This window comes from Centropristis striata, chromosome 19 (genome assembly GCF_030273125.1).
Source record: "Centropristis striata isolate RG_2023a ecotype Rhode Island chromosome 19, C.striata_1.0, whole genome shotgun sequence".
NCBI lineage: Eukaryota > Metazoa > Chordata > Actinopteri > Perciformes > Serranidae > Centropristis > Centropristis striata.
In genome coordinates, this window is record NC_081535.1 from 28735997 (window position 1) to 28755851 (window position 19855).

The 19855-nt window shown below is 36.4% G+C and overlaps 2 protein-coding genes across 2 annotated transcripts; one reads left to right on the top strand and one right to left on the bottom strand.

The window, feature by feature from the left end:
• Nucleotides 1-7611: 7611 nt before the first annotated feature.
• LOC131992826 (mitochondrial amidoxime-reducing component 1-like) lies at nucleotides 7612-8846 on the bottom strand. Its single transcript, XM_059358519.1, has one exon. The coding sequence runs from the start codon at nucleotides 8756-8758 to the stop codon at nucleotides 7751-7753; it is 1008 nt and encodes a 335-aa protein (XP_059214502.1). The 5' UTR covers nucleotides 8759-8846; the 3' UTR covers nucleotides 7612-7750.
• Nucleotides 8847-10973: 2127 nt separating this feature from the next.
• ntmt1 (N-terminal Xaa-Pro-Lys N-methyltransferase 1) lies at nucleotides 10974-19855 on the top strand. The gene is made up of 4 exons (XM_059357294.1): nucleotides 10974-11059; nucleotides 14548-14707; nucleotides 16279-16531; nucleotides 19016-19855. The coding sequence occupies exons 2-4, from the start codon at nucleotides 14549-14551 to the stop codon at nucleotides 19270-19272; spliced, it is 669 nt and encodes a 222-aa protein (XP_059213277.1). The 5' UTR covers nucleotides 10974-11059; nucleotide 14548; the 3' UTR covers nucleotides 19273-19855.

A 19855-nucleotide genomic window follows, 5' to 3' on the forward strand; every position in this document is an offset into this window, starting at 1 on the left:
GTGTCTGCTGCAGTGTCAACATCAGTGCTCAAAACCAACTCCTCCATTGGTGAACGATACAAGGACATGACCTCAGTATTTTCAATGGCAGCTATTCAGTTCTGCAGACACATTCACAGGTCTGTTCCTAATCTGGTGGGTCTTTTTTAAATTCAAAATTTATATTTTGCCACCTTTAAACCTCTGAAGTCCAGGAGATTTTGGTTCAAATTTGTCAACTTCCTATGCAATCCTTTCTGTCTCTGTTTAGCATCTTTCAGTTTGTCCTCACATCACATGCATGGCTCCTTTTTCTCCACACAAACTTGGCTATCAGTCAGATTTTTCATTTTATTTTAATTAACAAAGTATAAAGCTGCCAGGAACAAAAAATACAAACAAAAGACACAGGTGTCTATGGAAATGTACCATTTTTATTTTTTTTTACCATTTATACACACAAAAACAGCAGAAATAATAAAATAATAAAACTATGAAACAGTTTATTAGCATGTTAATGAAAAATAGTAGTAGTTTTCATTGTAGAAAGAAAATTCACATTTTAAAAATGGTCTAGAAACATAAATGGCACGCTGTGAAAGCTCCTATGATTGATTTCAATGGGCTTTCTCAGCTTATTTACATATCATATATAAACAAAATCATTACTGTAAATAAAACATGTGTATTTTCAATAAATAGATGGACTCCAGAGGGTTAAAATACATGATGAGGACAGTTCCCTGCAGCATCACGCTCATATCAAGGCTACTTACCAATGAAGGCAGGCAGTTGTTAAAGTGTGCAGGTTAACCCACGGTTAGTTACCGAGAGTTAATTGGTAACATATTGAGAACTATCAGTGTTGTTGCTATGGTTACCCAAGTACACGTGTTCACACTGGATGGTAACAAACTCAGTATGCATACTAGGTCGGCTTCATTTTTGAGTGTGCTGTTGCTGTTCCACCACGCAAAGCACAGAGGACACAGAGGAGCTAATCAAAGCTGCAAGTCAAACTCGTTTGTGGACGGTACTGAAGCAGCTCCAAAAAAGACCTTCAAAAAACAAAACAAATGACTAGGACATCTTCGGAAAATCATGTTGAAGTGAAATTGATAAATTGGTAGTGACTCGTTGAAGTCACAGTTTGAGTGATACTCAGTGCAATACAGGAAAATAAGCAGATTAACTTAATGCAAAAACAGAACACTATAATAAATACCCAGATCATCTGCTACACAAAACCTTTATGGATCAAAAAAACAGCAGTGGATGGCTCCTCTCTCTCTGTTGCAGGACGGAGAGATTCAAAAGATCCTTCTCTCCTACAGCCATCAGGCTGTCTCATTCTAACAGAGATTCTACCAGACTAACTGGATTTACCCTCGGGGATAAATAAAGTATTTTTGATTTGATTTGATCGATTAATTAGTATAAATACATACATATTATAAATGTGTAGTACAGAATTGGAAAACAACTATACTAAACCATGTCTGCATTACATTATTCATCCACTTGAATTAGAATCCCCTCTACTATGTTTATGTCAGCATATCCTCATGAATGGTTGTATGATATCTAATGAAATATGATCTTTCTATTTTACGTTGTGAAACAGGAATATGAGGGACCGTATAGGCCATAATTCATTCTTCCCTCTCACATACACAAAAAAACACCTCTCACATTGACACTTTTACCTCTCACATTCACAATTTTACCTCTCACATTCACAGTTTTACCTCTCACATTCACAGTTTTACCTCTCACATACACAATTTTACCTCTCACATTGACAATTTTACCTCTCACATTGCCACTTTTACCTCTCACATTAACAATTTACCTCTCACATTAACAATTTTACCTCTCACATTAACACTTTTACGTCTCACATTAACACTTTTACCTCTCACATTAACAATTTTACCTCTCACATTCACAATTGTACCTCTCACATTAACTATTTTACCTCTCACATTCACAATTGTACCTCTCACATTCACAATTGTACCTCTCACATTAACTATTTTACCTCTCACATTCAAAATTGTACCTCTCACATTAACTATTTTACCTCTCACATTCACAATTTTACCTCTCACATTCACAATTTTACCTCACATTCACAATTTTACTTCTCACATTAACAATTTTACCTCTCACATTCACACATTTTTTGTGAATGTGGGGAGTATTTTTGATACATAATTCCTGAACACAGTAATATAGGTGATGTGATGTAATAGATTTGATGTAAGACATGAAGTTCATCTACATGTTAAGTTAAAATAACAATGTTGACTTTTGGTCTCGATAAACACTGGTCCTGTTCTTGTTTAACCCTCCCACCACCCCTGATGCTGGGGATGAATATGCTGTACGTACAAACATGCATAATATTCTCATAAAGCCTACAGCATTTTCACATACATGCTTAACTTCTACCTTTCCTATAAGCAGCATACTTTGTGCTCTGTAGAGGAATGAACAAATCTGATCTCCAAGCCGAACTGAATGTACTGAATCCCTGGTGTCAGCAACAACGGTGGCTTTTTGCACTAGAGCTCCCCTCACTGGTGACTGGAGGCTCAACATTCAGATAACAGCTCATCCTCGATATTCAAAATGTTCTTTACTTAATAATAATGCCGTAATGCCTAATGAAAGAATAAAAATGTATAAATTCTTGCTGAACTGATCAAAATTAGAATCCAAGACTGGTATGTTTCAAAAAAGTGCTTGTTAGATCAATTAATAGCATCTGAAACTCTTTTTCCAAGAGGGACTACAGCTTGCACCTATTGTAACTTTTTGAAACAGACAATGGTCTTAAAATGATTGACTTTTTCCTCTCCCAGTGGTAGAACCAGAAGAGACACAGCTATTAGAATAGACAGCTATTCTATGCAAAGTGGCTTTAAAAAATGCACAAACTAGGACATCAGCTCATTGAAAAACTAGCTGAACCTTTGCTTTATCTGGAGGTTTTAGCTATATCTCATGATCTTCATCAGCAGATGGAACGTTAAACAGAACGGAATGAACTTCGTTCAGTAGAGTGACTCATAATTTCCACCTCTGTTACACAGCACATAAAGCATGCTCCTTATGTAAACCTACACTACAGTTGTGGACACAGTGATATTATGCATTCATACTCCATTGGTCCTCAATCTTTTCAATTCTCTTGGGATAAAATGACACTCATTAAGACTATATATATAAATACAATGATATATTTATATAAATAATCAAGACTAATCAAATCTGCATAATCAATAGGTATAGAGCATTATTTGTGAATGCAAATGTACGGTAAATGTGATGGTTGTAATGTGATGGCATGTCAGTTATCAGCAGCTTTTCGTTACAATGTTTATTACTATGTGAAGGCCTTTGAGTATCCTTCAAATGTCATACAAATAAATTATAATTATTATTATTGTTGTTACTGCAATAGTTTCAAAGTGAAAAAACTAAGGTGACAGGCACAAAGAGTCTCAAACCAGGACAGGACAGGAGTGGACCAGTCATAGCTCTATACTGCACTGCCCTCCTGTGCTTTATTTGCTACACTGCAGCTATTTGCAATGATGTAATGATTCCTGCAGTTGTGCTCAGAAAGGACCAGAAAATGAATTCGCTTCAGCAATTTTCATATTTGTCACAATCACAGAGTTGCACACATTCATGGCAGACAGTGAGGACCAGTGGTGGTCATTCACTTAAGTACAATTTTGAGGTACTTGTACTTTACTTGAGTATTTCTGTTTAAACGACCAGCAATGTTGAAAATAGCACAGATAGCTGTTTGTTATTATTAGCTCAGGTTAGTTAACGTTCGATGTGTCTCTGAGCCGCTTTTATTCACAACTTTTAACTTTCTAATGTCTGATTGCTGTTATTTGAGCTTTGAGAGCAACTATAGCTCAGTTATTACTATCAGTATTTCAGTGGAGGAAAGTAACTAAGTACATTTACCCAAGTACTGTACTTATGTACAATTTTGAGGTACTTGTACTTGACTTGAGTATTTCCTTTTTCTGTAACTTTATACTTCTACTCCACTACATGTAGCTGACAACTGTAGTTACTTGTCAGGTTGAGATTTAACATAAAAAAACATGATCAGTTTAGAGTTACTCTACTTGGGGTTTTTTTTTAATCAAACCTCTTAACAGTATATTAAGAAGTTAAAATGGGCTATGTCATTGCAAAATTAAAATGCTGAATAAATGCATAAATTATAATAATACAATAATCTATTTGTAATATATAAACCAGTCCGAGTGGGTTCATTCTGCATAACAAGTAATTTTACTTTTGCTACTTTAAGTACATTTTGTTGCTGATACTTTTGTACTTTTCCTTCAGTAAGTTTTGAATGCAGGACTTTTACTTGCAGTGGAGTAATTTCACAGTGTGGTATTAGTACTTTTACTTAAATAGGGGATCTGAATACTTCCTCCACATCTACAGAAGAACAGGTGTTAATGACAATAATGATGGTTATGTTTTATTAAAGTGTCCCCATGGCATGACTGGTCTGTCCCCAATAGGCCATGCCAGTTTGACACTGAACCAGCATGATATATGTTGGTCTGTCAAATATATATATATATTAATACTACAATAATTGGTGAATTTGTAACCTTTTATTACTGCTTTACTTACTCTGCGCAACTAGCAACAGATGACATTGTACGAGAAAAATTCCCAAACTATAGAAAATTGACAAAAATGACACATTGTGGTACCACATTTACCTGACTCAAGGAGGGTCTAAAATAAGTTTGCAAGCATAACAAATAAACAATATATTCCCTTTATTTGGCTTCAAAACAGAATTTCAATCGTTACATTGACAGATATTTATAAAGAAATCAACAGCTTTTTTTTCAATCAGTGTTAGCAGTGTTATAGAAATTAGCACCGTTAGTGTTACGCAACATTGACATAGACAATTCATATAATCTACGATTTTTAAAAAAAAAAGGTTTTATTTTAACTGCACGTTGAATCACAGCCTCACAAAAGTATTTATTTTTGTTACATATTTGTGCTTGGAGCAATTTTAGTGTTCTTACCCTTTATTATTTATGTCCATATTTATGTGGACTAGCACAGTGATTAGGACAGTGTTGATTGTATGCAGTGGTGGAAAGTAACTAAGTACATTTACTCAAGTAATGTACTAAGAACAATTTTAAGGCACTTGTACTTTACTTGAGTATTTCCATTTTATTTCACTTTTTACTTCTATTCCACTACATTTTAAGGCAGATTTTGTTCTTTTTACTCCACTACATTTAGCTGTTATTGTCAATTAGTTACTTTTCAGACCAAGATTTAACATAAAAAATACATGTAATGTGATTTTTTAAAAATTAAACCTCATACCAGTATATTAAGTAGTTAAAATGGGACCTGCCTTGATCAAAATAAATGCTGCGTACATACATGCATCAATAATAATACTCCAATAATATATATATATATTTGGAATATATAAAACAATCTGAGTGGATTCATTCTGCATAATAAATACTTTTACTTTTGATACTGTAAGTACACTTTGATGCTGATACTTTTGTACTTTTACTTAACCCTCCTGTTATGTTCATTTTTTCAGGAACAGCAATAAAACGGGGCATGTTTAACTTTCCAAAAGTGTAAGAAACTAAAAAATCCCAATAATTCTAATGATGCTCTGTGTCTGCTGCAGCGTCAACATCAGTGCTCAGAACCAACTCCTCCATTGGTGAACGATACAAGGACATGACCTCAGTATTTTCAATGGCAGCTATTCAGTTCTGCAGACACATTCACAGGTCTGTTGCTAATCTCTGGTGGGTCTTTTTTAAATTCAAAACTAATATTTAAAATACATGATGAGGACAGCTCCCTGCACCATCACGCTCATATCAAGGCTACTTACCAATGAAGGCAGGCAGTTGTTAAAGTGTGCAGGTTAACCCACGGTTAGTTACCGACAGTTAATTGGTAACATATTGAGAACTATCGTATGGAAGTAAATCTGTGTCATCGGAGTTTGAAATAATAAAGACGTTGAATTTCTAGCACTGAATATTTCTGCATTTAAATTATGTATCTGAATGTTTTTCAGCGTTAAAATTCAACCGCAAAAAAATTCAACCGCAAAAAATTCAACCTCAAAAAATTCAACCTCAAAAAATTCAACCGCAAAAAATTCAACCTTAAAATTTGCGTTTTAATTTTTTGAGGTTGAATTTTTTTTGCGGTTGAATTTCTAGCCCATGCATTGAAATTATGTATCTGAATGTTTTTCAACATTAAAATTTCAACCTCAAAAAATTCAACCGCAAAAAATTCAAACGCAAATTTTTTGCGGTTGAATTTTTTGAGGTTGAATTTTTTGAGGTTTAAATTTTTGCGGTTGAATTTTTTGAGGTTGAATTTTTAACGTTGAAAAACATTCAGATACATAATTTCAATGCATAAATATTCAGTGCTAGAAATTCAACGTCTTTTTTATGTCAAACTCCGATGACACAGATTTACTTCCATACTATCGGTATTGTTGCTATGGTTACCCAAGTAAACGTGTTCACACTGGATGGTAACAAACTCAGTATGCATACTAGGTCGGCTTCATTTTTGAGTGTGCTGTTGATGTTCCACCACACAAAGCACAGAGGACACAGAGGAGCTAATCAAAGCTGCAAGTCAAACTCGTTTGTGGACCTCGAAAAAGACCTTCAAAAAACAAAACAAATAACTTGTATAAACATTGTTTATATTTCATTAATAACTCTCATTACTAACCATTTACCTCTGACAGACCATGGTTCAATGAGGATAATTCATTCTTTTTTTCATTAAAATAACGCATAACACGTAGTTTTACTTAATTAACCCTCCTGTGATGTTCATTTTTTCAGTAACATCAATAACCTGGGGCATGTTTAACTTTCCAGAAGTGTCAGAAGCTAAAAAAACATTATATAAACATTGTTTATATTTCATTAATAACTCTCATTACTAACCATTTATCTCTGACAGATCATGGTTCAATGAGGATAATTCATTCTCTTTTTCATTAAAAATGCATGTTAAAACCTTTTTAATGTACATTGGAAAGACCTACATATAAAATACAATAATTTTACATGACATTGATTTTTTTTAAATTTCATTTAACATTTTAAAAAAACATATTTTTCAGAAAAAATACTTTTAACTATATATATATAAAATACTTTATTTATTTATTTTACTTTGAAATAGGTCGATTTGACCCACAACATAAGAGGAGGGTTAAGCAAGTTTTGAATGCAGGACTTTAACTTGTAGTGGAGTATTTTCACAGTGTGGTATTAGTACTTTTACTGCAGTCAATGATCTGAATACTTCTTCCACCACTGATGTTGTCTCTGTGAATCACAGCCTCATAAAAAGATTTATTTTGTTACAAATTTGTGCTTTGAGCAATTTTCCTTTAACATTTATGTACACTGCATCTATGCAAGTGCTTTCTTTAGTGTGGAGTAGCAGTGATTAGGACAGTGTTGGTTGTATTCAGTGGTGGAAAGTACCTAAGAACATTTACTTTGACATTTTGATGCTGATACTTTCGTACTTTTACTTCAAGTTTTGAATGCAGGACTTTTACATGTAGTGGAGTAATTTCACAGTGTGTTGTTAGTACTTTTACTGAAGTAAATGATCTGAATACTTCTTCCACCACTGATTGCATGTCAGCATGTTTCCCTCTCTGACATTAGCGGCTGATCTTATAGACCACATCTCCGACCTGCAGGATCCCGGTCTTCTTCACGACGTGCAGCTGTCCAAACAGCGGAGCAGACTTGTAGATGTGCTTCTCAGAGGGCTGGCACTGCCGGTAGCTCTTCAGCGTGTCCAGGGGCTCCTTCCTGCTGATTATACCGGTTTCAGGATCCACGGTGGTGAAAACACAGCGTCCACATGACATTACACGCTGCAGCCTCACGCCACCGATCTGGATCTCTTCCCACGAGTCCTCAGCGAAGGCTTCACAGTCACTTATGACAATGTTTGGGCGGAATCGCTCCACCGTGACGGCCTTATCCAACTTGTTGCTGAGATCTTTGACAGAGGACTCCGACAGCAGCATCACAGGACCGATATCTGGGTAGGCCACCTGCTCTGACTGGGGGAACAGAGGCTCCTTCTCCACGGGCTTCCTCGCCTTCATGGTGTGTTCAAAGTGCACCAGGCGGAAGGTTTTCTCTCCCCCCAGGTAGCGGGTGAGCCAGCGGGACGCCTCGTCGCCGCAGTCCCGTCCCTGGATGTCGGAGGAGAACACCCGGCAGTCGGTGACCGGGTTGTCGGGCTGTCTGAAGGGGAACCGCAGCTCCTCCATGTTCGGCCCGTTCAGACAGACTTGACCCCCCTCGCAGGTCAGAGACACCAGCACCAGCCGAGGCTCCTGTCTGCCCGTCACCATCTGCCCGTCCTCCGTCACCACCAGCCAGTGTCGGTCCTGGAGCTCCCCGAGCCGGAGCCCGAGGTTGTGACACTCAGCCCGGGCCACGGACACGGCCCTGCCGGACTTCAGAGGGTGGAGGAGGAGCTGCGACACGACGCCCACGCGGACAACTTTTTCTGACTTTCGCAGGTATTTATATCCGAGACCGAGTCCCAGAGCAGCGAGGCCGGCTCCGCCGACCAGAAGAGCGGCTTTCTTGTGGTGAATCAGCGCGTTTATCGCCGCCTCCTTCAGCTCCTTCAGCTCCTTCAGCTCCATGTTGGACTCTCGCTGCTTCTTGTCGGACTTTGAACTTTACCGAACTTTGGACTGCAGCAACGGCCACCATGTGTGGCGTTCAATGACGGTCGGTCAATGGCCACTCCAGTTTGACACGGTTAAAATAATCGCCTAAAACAGTCATTTTTTGTCAAAATTGTGTTTTTTTTTTTTTGCCTAAATCATCTCCTCATGACGCCGGCCACCTATGATAAAATCGCCTCCATCCTCAGTTGATCAGATCATGTGATTTTATAACGGCCTATGTCAAGTGTGTGACTTAAGAGTGACATGAGCGTGTCATAAACATGATATGGGATGTGTCATGAACATTAATGACACTTTGAAGTAACATTAATGCTCATGATACTTGTGTGACACCTTTAAAATAAAGTGTTACCATATCTTGCTTAAGTCACAAAGGCATGTTCAAAAAATTGCCTAAGTCATTTAAGTTACATCATTTACACACATTGTTATTACTATGCCAATAGCCATCTTTCGTTACATCCTTTTTTGAGTGAAATGATCAATAAATGTCATATGTCACACTTTTGGTGAAGTTTTTTGTGTTTCCTGCAAAACTTGAAAAAATTAGTTAGGCGATTATTTTTAACAGGGTGACATAATAATACTAGTTTCCTCTTTTATTTTTCTTCTTCACTCAGAAATGAAAGAAACTATTCACAGAATATGTAACAAAAGTTCTTGACCTATAAAAGAAGTGAACTACACAGAAAACTAAACTCAGGCTATGGTAAAAACAAAATACTTTAAAAACCCACATACAAGTGAACACACCACTTGAACAAAAATGACCAAACAAAACAAACAGGTTTTTTTTTTTTCAGTTTCATGAAAGCTGCATCACTGCCTCCTTCTGGAAGTAAAGTCAGCATGAACTTTGACATCTGGCTCCCACCTGTTATGCAAAAAAACAAAAAAAACAAAAAACAAAGATGGAATCAAACAGTTGAGTGTAATCAAATCAAATCAACTTTATTTATAGAGCCCTTTAAAACAGCCATAGCTGATACAAAGTGCAGTACATGGCAGGACAGACCAACAATAAAAACAGAGAACAAGTAAAAACAACTAAAGCAGAACGAGTCTCATGCTGGGTAAAAAAGATAAATAAAAGTGGCTTTTAAAATTAATCTTAATTTTAAAACCACAAAGAACAGATAAAGACAAATAAAACAGAGCAAAGGCTCACGTTGAGTTAAAAGCCAGTGAATAAAAATGGGTTAAAATGGGTTTTAAGATTACTTTTAAAAATAGACAGTGAGGAGGCCTGCCTGATGTGCAAGGGTAAATTGTTCCGAAGGCTAGGAGCAGCGACAGAGAAAGAGAGTATGAAGAACTAAAAAAATCCAAATAACATAGTTTGTCATGGGGTAGACTTTGTACTCAGTTTTTCATAAACCTTGCTATATGTGCATGTATTTTTTATTATATTCTTTTATTCAACAAGACAAGCCTTTGTCTACAGCAGTGGTGGAAAAAGTATTGAGATCCCCTACAAAAGTACTAATACCAGACTGCAGAATAACTCCACTACAGCAAAAGTCCTGCATTCAAAACGTACTGATGTAAAAGTACAAAAAGTATCAGCATCAAAGTGTACTTAAAGTATCATATGTACTGATATGCAGAATGTACTTTTAAAAGATTATTTGTGTTGATGCACTTATGTAAGCAGTGTTTAAATTTCATAAAGATAGGGCTCATTTTAATACACCGTAGACACAATTTATCTGTCAGGAATAATCGCATTGTCACAATCATTTCATGGAAAGAGTTAAAAATATTTTATTCCAACTTTATGAGCATACAGTTTTCTTTCATTTGATTTTGAATGCTTATAGGTCCATTGTTTCATATAATTTTATACCATTTTTCTTGGTAACTTACATTTAGTGGTGGAAAGTAACTAAGTTCATTTACTCAAGTACTGTACTTAAGTACAATTTTGAGGTACTTGAACTTTAGTTATTAGTATTTTTTAAATTAAATAAATGAATACTTAAATTAATATTTCCATTTTATGTAACTTTATACTTCTACTCTACTACGGAAATTACCGCCTGATCAGTCTATGGTTCATATCTATGGTTCATATGTGTAAGGAGACATATAGCCACTAGAGGCGCTGTTGCCACGTCTTCTCGCGGGAACCAAATAAGGAAATGACGTGCTGAACGTGTCTCAAATAGAAAAGTGAAGCTGAGACACCGGACAACCGGCACCGGGAGAGTGAGACAGAGGCAGAGGAAGGAGTGGGAGCCGACAGAAGACCAGGTTAGTGTTTTTGTGAAGAATTTGCTTTTATGAGTTGTAGAAATGTTGCTTTAAGAGTTTAACCGTGTAAACAGAGCTATCAGCTGCTGGATAAGCTGCTAGGATAAAAACTACAACATCTCACTTAACACGTGCAGGGCCTTATTACTGCCACATTGTAACGGATATTATAACGTTAGTTCACCAATTTATAACTCCTACTGTGGTGGAAACGACCAGCAATTTTGAAAATAACATGGATAGTTATTTTTTAATATTAGCTCAGGTTAGTTAATGTTAAATGTGTCTCTGAGCCGCTTTTATTTACAACTTTTTAACTTTCTGACGTCTGATTGCTGTTATTTGAGCTTTAAAAGCAGTTATAGCTCAGTTATTACTATCAGTATGTTTAAGTGGAGGAAAGTACATTTACTCAAGTATTGTACTTAAGTATAATTTTGAGGTACTTGTGCTTCACTTGAGTATTTCTACATATGTAACTTTATACTTTTTACTCCACTACATTTAGCTGACAGCTTAAGTTACTTTTCAGGTCGAGATTTAATATAAAAAACATCATAAATTAAAAAGTTATAACGCATTTTTATTAGTTAAACCTCATAACAGTTTACTTAGTGGTTACAATCAGCCCTACCTTGACAACAGTAAATTAAAACTTACATTCATGCATCAAAAATAATAGTACAATTATATATTGGGGCAATTAGAGTGGGTCCATACTTTTACTTTTGATACTTTAAGTACATTTTGATGCTTGTAGTGGAATAATTCTGCAGTGTGGTGTTGAACTTTTACTTAAGTAAAGTAAGTAAGTAATCTGAATACTTTTTTCCACCACTGGTTATTATTAGCTCAGGTTAGTAAACGTTAAATGTGTCTCTGAGCCGCTTTTATTTACAACTTTTAACTTTCTAATGTCTGATTGCGGTTGTTTGAGCTTTGAGAGCAACTATAGCTCAGTTATTACTATCAGTATGTTTCAGTGGAGGAAAGTACATTTACTTAAGTACTGTACTTTTTCAATTTTCTGTGACTTTATACTTCTACTCCACTACATTTTAAAGGCAAATATTGTACTTTTTACTCCACTACATTTAGCTGACAGCTTGAGTTACTTTTCAGGTTGAGATTTAACATAAAAAATCTATTTAAAATATTATGCTTTTTTTAAAAATTAATTAAACCTCATAAAAGTATATTAAGTAGTTACAATAAGCCCTACCTTGACAAAAGTAAATTAAGGCTTACATTAATGCATCAAAAATAATAATAATAATAATAATAATAATAATAATACAACAATACATTTGAATAATCATGAATGGGGCCATTCTGAATAGAGAGTAGTTTTACTTTTGATACTTTAAGTACATTTTGATGCTGATACTTTTGTACTTTTACTTCAGTAAGTTTTGAATGCAGGACTTTTACTGTAATGGAGTAATTCTGCTGTCTGGCATTAGTACTTTTACTGCAGTAAAGGATCTGAATACTTCTTCCACCACTGGTTATTTTTAGCTCAAGTTAGTAAACGTTACGTGTGTCTCTGAGCCGCCTTATTTACAACTTTTAACTTTCACGTGAGAGTTGTCAGGATGCCTGATTGCTGAGCTTTGAGAGCAATTATAGCTCAGTTATTACTATCAGTATGTTTTTAACTGTGTGTAAAACACCTTCATGGGTCATCAAATAGTCATGTTAACGTTTTCTTGTATACATTTAGGACACTTTTCTACTTTTATTTGAGTAAGTTCTGAATGCAGGACTTTTACTTGGAGTGCAGTAATTTCACAGTGTTGTATTAGTACTTTTATTGAAGTAAGAGATCTGAATACTTCTTCCACCACTGCTTTCTAGTCAAGTTGGTTATCTACACATGCATACAGCACCAATTAATTGAGACCTCTGAAATAGTAATTATATTGCTTATACAGCTGCTACGATGTTGGCCTCAGAGGGAATGTATGCCCTCATCCCTGGTCACAAGATGGGTGCTGACAGCTGAACTGTGTGGCCAGATTTGGCTGGTGTGTGTGTGTGTGTGTGTGTGTGTGTGTGTGTGTGTGTGTGTGTGTGTGTGTGTGTGTGTGTGTGTTACATGCTGAGACATATTAAACAGGTGATAGTCCTCCCCGTTCACTTAAGACATTTCCAAAGTAGGAGATTTGATTATGCATATTTTTAGATACAACCTCGACAGAGAACAGTGACTGTGGATAAATGCTGCTTAATTACAGCGTTGAATGGAGCTGGCCAAACTAGTGAAGACAGCTCATATGAAACAATAACTAGAGAGACAATTCTGAATACTGAAAAGCCTATTTTCAATTTGACACGTTGTACATTGCTACAGAGACACAGAAATATATATATTTTTTAAAAATTAGACCATTTTATTCTTCAATGTCTTGTTCATTTTAATGCTGGATACAACTAAAGGTACATGTGTTTCGACAAATATAATAATAACCCCAGAAACAGCTCATAAGTTTAATTTAAGAGCTGATATCTAGACATTCCCATGGTTTTATTGATAATAACCAAAATCATTATCAAGAAAACCATGGAAAATGTCTAGATATCAGCTCTTAAATTAAACTCTTATGAAGGAGAAAAATGGTCTTATAATTTTTTCCATGACTGTATATATTTCAATCTGAATAGTAAAATAGCTTCCCATTGAGTCTATTTCACTAGCCAACAATAGTAAAAATATTTATGTATGTCTCAGTTGAAACTAAACCAGGGCTTTTCGAAGATAAGGAGGAAAATACTAATCATCATAACATAGCAACAGTGAAGCTGGTGACATGTTATAATTTGTCATCATATGAATGTATAAAGTATATATTAATATAACGTGATTATACTAGACTCATTAGGACAAGCAGACCAGTAAACCTCTAGTTTAACCTCAAAGTCTAAAGCACTTGGAAGTGAAGGCTGAGATAAGTATTTACACAAATTATGTCCCTTACATTTTGCAGGGTTATGTATTGCTATACTTTTGATGTAATAAACTACATCATTTTTGTATACACGGTATAAAATCTTTCTTTTTATAGTTGAGTAAACGTTGGTCTCCAAACATCAAATTATGCAGAGACAGTACTTTCAGGAATCATCAATTGATTATCTCATTCTGGCATAATTTCTGCATTAGACTTTGTATGAGTATAAGTAAGTTGTCACTGGTAGGAGAAGGGGGTAAAGACTGCCTTAAACCCTGGATTAAAACCTTAATGCTTCCATGATCTGTGACAGCTGATGACCCAAACTGAGGAAGGTTTCTATTCTCATGATTATTGAGTCCCAAACAGGGTTACACTTTGATTACTATCAGGTGAGACACCAGACTGTACTCTACAATTCTGACAAACTGCAAAGGAATCATATTTTTAGTTAAAAAGGTTTTGATTTTTTTTTTACAAAAATACTTTGTGTACATTTACCCATGAGTGATCCATGTGATCTGTGTACTATGACAGGATGGGTGACATAGCAGAGGACATGGCGACCTTCTACTCCAATGCGGAGGGCTACTGGAGGGAGGTCCCGCCCACAGTGGACGGCATGCTGGGAGGCTATGGCAGCATCTCCAGCATTGATATCAATGGATCCAAGGCTTTCCTGCAGAAGTTCCTCGGTGTAAGGAAGTTTACAATATATTCAATATATATCACTGGCCTTATTTACACATACACTATATGTGTCAGGTCAGCCTGACACCGACTATACTGTCACATACACACCTAGTCATTTTAATAAGAACGGTTATAAAGTGTATTTTAAGTAATTGGCAAATTTATTGGATACCCAAGACATGGACTTGACATGGGACTTATTGGTCCTAACTTGGAACTTGATGGACTTCACTTAGGACTTGGTAAATGGTAACTGGACTGCACTTTTATCCAAAGCGCTTTACACTACACACTACGCTCATTTACCCGTTCACACACACATTCATACTGGTGGCCGAGGCTACCAGGGCAGACTGGTGCCACCTGCCACCATTGGGAATTCATTCACATACCGATGAATGCAGCATCGGGAGCAATTTGGGGTTCAGTATCTTGCTCAAGGATACTCCGACATGTAGGCTGCCATGGTCTTAAATGAGACTCATTGGAATTCACTTGGGACTTGTTGTACCTGACTTTGGCATCGACTTGTTGGTCTAGATTGTACTTGACTTGGAACTTGACTTGAGACCATAGACTGGATCTAAATTATGGACGTAGTGCCTCATCTTGTTTTCGGAAACGGGGAGCAGACTATATTTGGACTGTGGAGGAGCAAGAGGGACGCCATCTACACGGCAACCTGACTGAGCAAAGTTGCTGCTAATTCATGTTAGCATTAACTGGAGCATTAACTGGGAAGTTAGTTTTGGCTACCAAATAACAAAAACAAAATGTATGTTTTTAATGAACAAAGTATTCAGATAAACTGTCATTAAGATACGCATTGTTCTGCTTCTCTTCTGATGACGGCTCGCCTTGTTAGTGACCTGTCAATCAAAGGTAGCCATGCCCCAAATCATACTTTTCTTTATCTTCCATATTCTTCTAAATTACATTACATGTCATTTAGCTGACGCTAAAGCAACTTACAATAAGTGCATTCAACCTGAGGGTACTAGACTTAGACCACAGGAATCAAGTAAGTACATAACTATAAATAATAAATAAATGGGGCCCATTATTTACACTATTAACGTTAAATTGTCTTGAAGAAGATTTTTTACTAGTGATTGAGACTACAGTGTTGTCCTAAAACAATTCGGAGGTAATAAATCAAGTGAGAAGTTTTCTCATTTTGTATTGAAATGAATGGACCTGCTGGAATTTTCAGGAGAATGCAACCCGGAGGTTGCCACTTGGTTTACAACAAAGCATGAGTGAACTTCTGTATGATTTTTTTCTGTCCTATTCCAAGTTGGCTGGTGCCTCTCGCCCAGCGTGTGCTGGGCTGGGCTCCATATTGTCAAATCATGAAATACTGTATCATTAATAGAAAGAAAATTCTTATAATAGTGCAATATTGATTTCAACCATACTCCTCAGCCCTAATTTAAATATATTTTGTGTATGACAACAATATTCTGAATGTTGTTATTAGTAATTATATTTTTATTAGAGCTGTAACTTTTCACCCTGACAGAAGAAGCTTTTATTGTGTAGAGTGACCTCTTTTTAACTGTTTTGCTGTTGAAGGAAGGGGAAGGGAAGACGGGTACGGGCTGTGCTCTGGACTGTGGAGCCGGCATCGGGAGGATCACCAAGCGATTACTGCTGCCTCTGTTCAAGACGGTGGACCTGGTGGATGTGACGCAGGAGTTTCTGGACAAAGCCAAGGCTTACCTGGGAGAGGAAGGCAACCGAGTGGGGAAGTACCACTGCAGCGGCCTGCAGGAGTTTATACCAGAGGACGGACGCTATGATGTCATCTGGATCCAGTGGGTGATTGGTGAGTCTCAGTCAGTCAGTTAACATTAGCGGATACTTGATAGAGGTGTGAATCAGCGTATCGGCCCCACAATGCGATTTTATCCAATACTTTTATTTTATTATTGCGATTTAAGCATTTTGCAATATGGTAAATATTGTGATACAATATATTGTGATTTAAATGTTTAACTGAATTTAGTGTCCACAAAATTAAATTCAATCAAGAATTGTTTTGTCCAATAAGAGAAAATTCTCAGTCTGTTCATCTCACTGCAGTCTTTTTATTTCTCCACAATGAGAGTCAAACCCACAGACTGACCAACAAAGTATTCAGTCAAACTGAACTGAACTGATATCAAATATGTATGGACGACAACAACTGCAGCATTTTATCAAACTTTCACGAACAACAAGCTTCACTGCTTTTTTTTAATGAAACATAAAAAAGAGCTGAACTTTGCAGCGTTATTTCTCCAACTTCCCGACATGATATCCTGACACACATGGTGTATATACGTAGATTCCTTAGATCTTCTAGTTTCATGTGATACCAGTATCTCCAGTATATTCAAAAGTGAGCCTACTACGATAATAGTGGCCATGAATAGATATAATATTGCCAGGCAATTATCGCAATACTATGCTCTATCAATTTTTTTCCCCCACCTCTAATACTTGATAAAATAATAATAATAAATTGGTTTGAAATGCAGTATTGTTTCTGCAAGAGGTTAAGATAAGATATGACTTTATTTATCCCACAGTGGGGAAATTTAGTTGTCACAGCAGCTCAAGATACAGGCACTTAGATACAGAAGACAGAATAAAGAATATAAAAAAATAAGAGCTATACATACACATTCTTTTCATACATTTCTGCTATTTGGCATTTATTATTAATATATATTTTTGTGTGTGTTTGTGTTCCTGAAAGTAATTTGCATTTTACAGATATTGCACATTGGAGAAAATATATATTAAGCATGTTAAATAGGTTAAAAAGGTTGTTGCATGTAGTGTAGGGGTGGGCGATATGGCCCTAAAAGAATATCACGATATTGCAGGCTATTTTTGCGATTACGATATTGTTGCCGATATTAGGAAATACTTAAAAAGATATAGAAAATATTATTTTTTTAGTCTGTATAAATGTAGTTTGAAGTGCAAATCTCAACAGTTGCCAAATACAAAATATTTACTCTAGACTCTTGAGTATGAGCAAATAATAAAAATAACCATTTAGGGGTTCCATATTTTAATGAAATTTTGTAAAGGAGAATAAAGGTTCTTGTTTGTTTTATTTAAGGCATCTTATTTTGACAGTCTTCTTGTAAATTCTGTGGTGGATTCTCTTAACACACTGTGCTCTTATATTGAAAGCTGCATGTGTTTAGTGACAGGGAGTAAGTAGCTTTTTGTGAATAAAACAACTTTAATTGTTAGCTAATGATAGCTCGCGGCTAACGAACGACATAATGCCCGTACTAGTTCATAGCATTTAATTCGGCTCGCGCGCACACACAGACACACACGGAGAGATGATGTGGGTGCGGGACTGATACAGACAGGTCGGCACATTTCTCTATCATGCTTCACAGCTCTGTGTATTCAGTTGTAAGTGTGTGAATGCGTGCTCATGTCTGGGAGGAGGACGGAGAGGTGAGGGTCGGGGTTTGACTGACTGGTGACAGACACTCAAACTTACGCCACTACATCAAGAAGTAGGAATGTTGCCAATATCATGATATGCATTTTTTTTAACCATAAAAAATTATACAGATATTATCGTGAACGCTACAATATGGCACACCCCTAATGTAGTGGTATGATACATCTATTTCAATATATGCAGGTGGTATATGACATACACTACTGGTCAAAAGTTTTAGAACACACCAACTTTTCCAATTTTTAATTGAAAATTATGCAGTTTAATGTCTCAGTGTACTCTGAAATGAATGCACATTTGCAACATTTAAAATTCTTTATTGAGCATGATAGTGTTTTGAAAGTAAAAAAAAGATTCAAAATCACATTTTATGTTGGACTAAAGGACTAAAAAAAAGACACAAAATGACCAAAAAAAGACACAAAATGACAAAAAAAGACACAAAATGACTAAAAAAGAAACAAAATGACCAAAAAAAGACACAAAATGACTTACAAAGACATGAAAAGAATTCAAAATTGGACAAAATAGCCCAAGACTCCATAGAGGTAAGTTGTTAACCCATTACTTGTTCCCTGAAAAAGGCCTACTTGTATAATTCTGAAATGTACATTATTTTTCAGTTTTGGTTAAGCTTACCTTTTTTTATTTACCTCTGGCAGTTCACCACTTACCTTTGTACCCTTTCAAGCTGTTCATTTGACTTGAACTGCTTGAATTTCAATAAAAAACGGGAAAAATTGGGGTGTTCTAAAACTTTTGACCGGTAGTGTATATAATATTTGTTTTGTACAGCTTCTTCTGTGCCTTAAAAACCTATTTTTCTCCATCCAGGCCACCTGACAGATGACCACCTGGTGGATTTCCTGCAGCGTTGCCAGAAAGCTCTGCGGCCCAACGGCCTCATCATCATCAAGGACAATGTGTCGTATGAGGGCGTGGTCCCAGATGAGGTGGACAGCAGCGTCTGCCGCGACCTGGATATAGTTCACCGTCTGGTGGGCAGAGCTGGCCTCCGCATCGTCCACGAGGAGCAACAAATGAACTTCCCAAAGGAGATCTACCAAGTCCACACACTGGCTCTCAGATAGGACTAAGGAGTGTGAGAGGGGACAGCCTCAAATGCACAATATTACTAATGTGGAAATTATGTTTTTCTAGTGAGCAATCCATTTATTATTATCTGTTTGAAAAAATAATCTGCAGTGCCATGTGTTTGTTGCTTACTCCATGCATCGGTCTTCTGCTTTTTTTGCTCCGTCTCCCGTTCAAGAAGGAACATTTCTCGTGTCATATTGGCCAGTAGAAACCAATGCACAGTGTCTGGAAGTCATTAATCTAGACTACAAACTACAGCAACACTCTTAGCAACAGTTTTTAGTTGTGTATAGTTCTAATGATCACTCAAGATTTCTTTTTTTACCCACGTTGGAACTATGATAGTGCAGGGCAGCTTCACTGAACAGAAGACTGATGTGACTGATCACTGGACTCAGCATGTGATAACAAAGATTTTGTGGCTGTGTTTTACTAGCAGGGATGTGTTGATGAACATTTTTTGGCCCCAGAATTCTTTAATAATAATGGGCACTTCCAACACTGAGTCTGATCTCATACTGATATGATATATATTTACATAAATGTTGATTAAATGTATCTGACCAGTTGGAATAA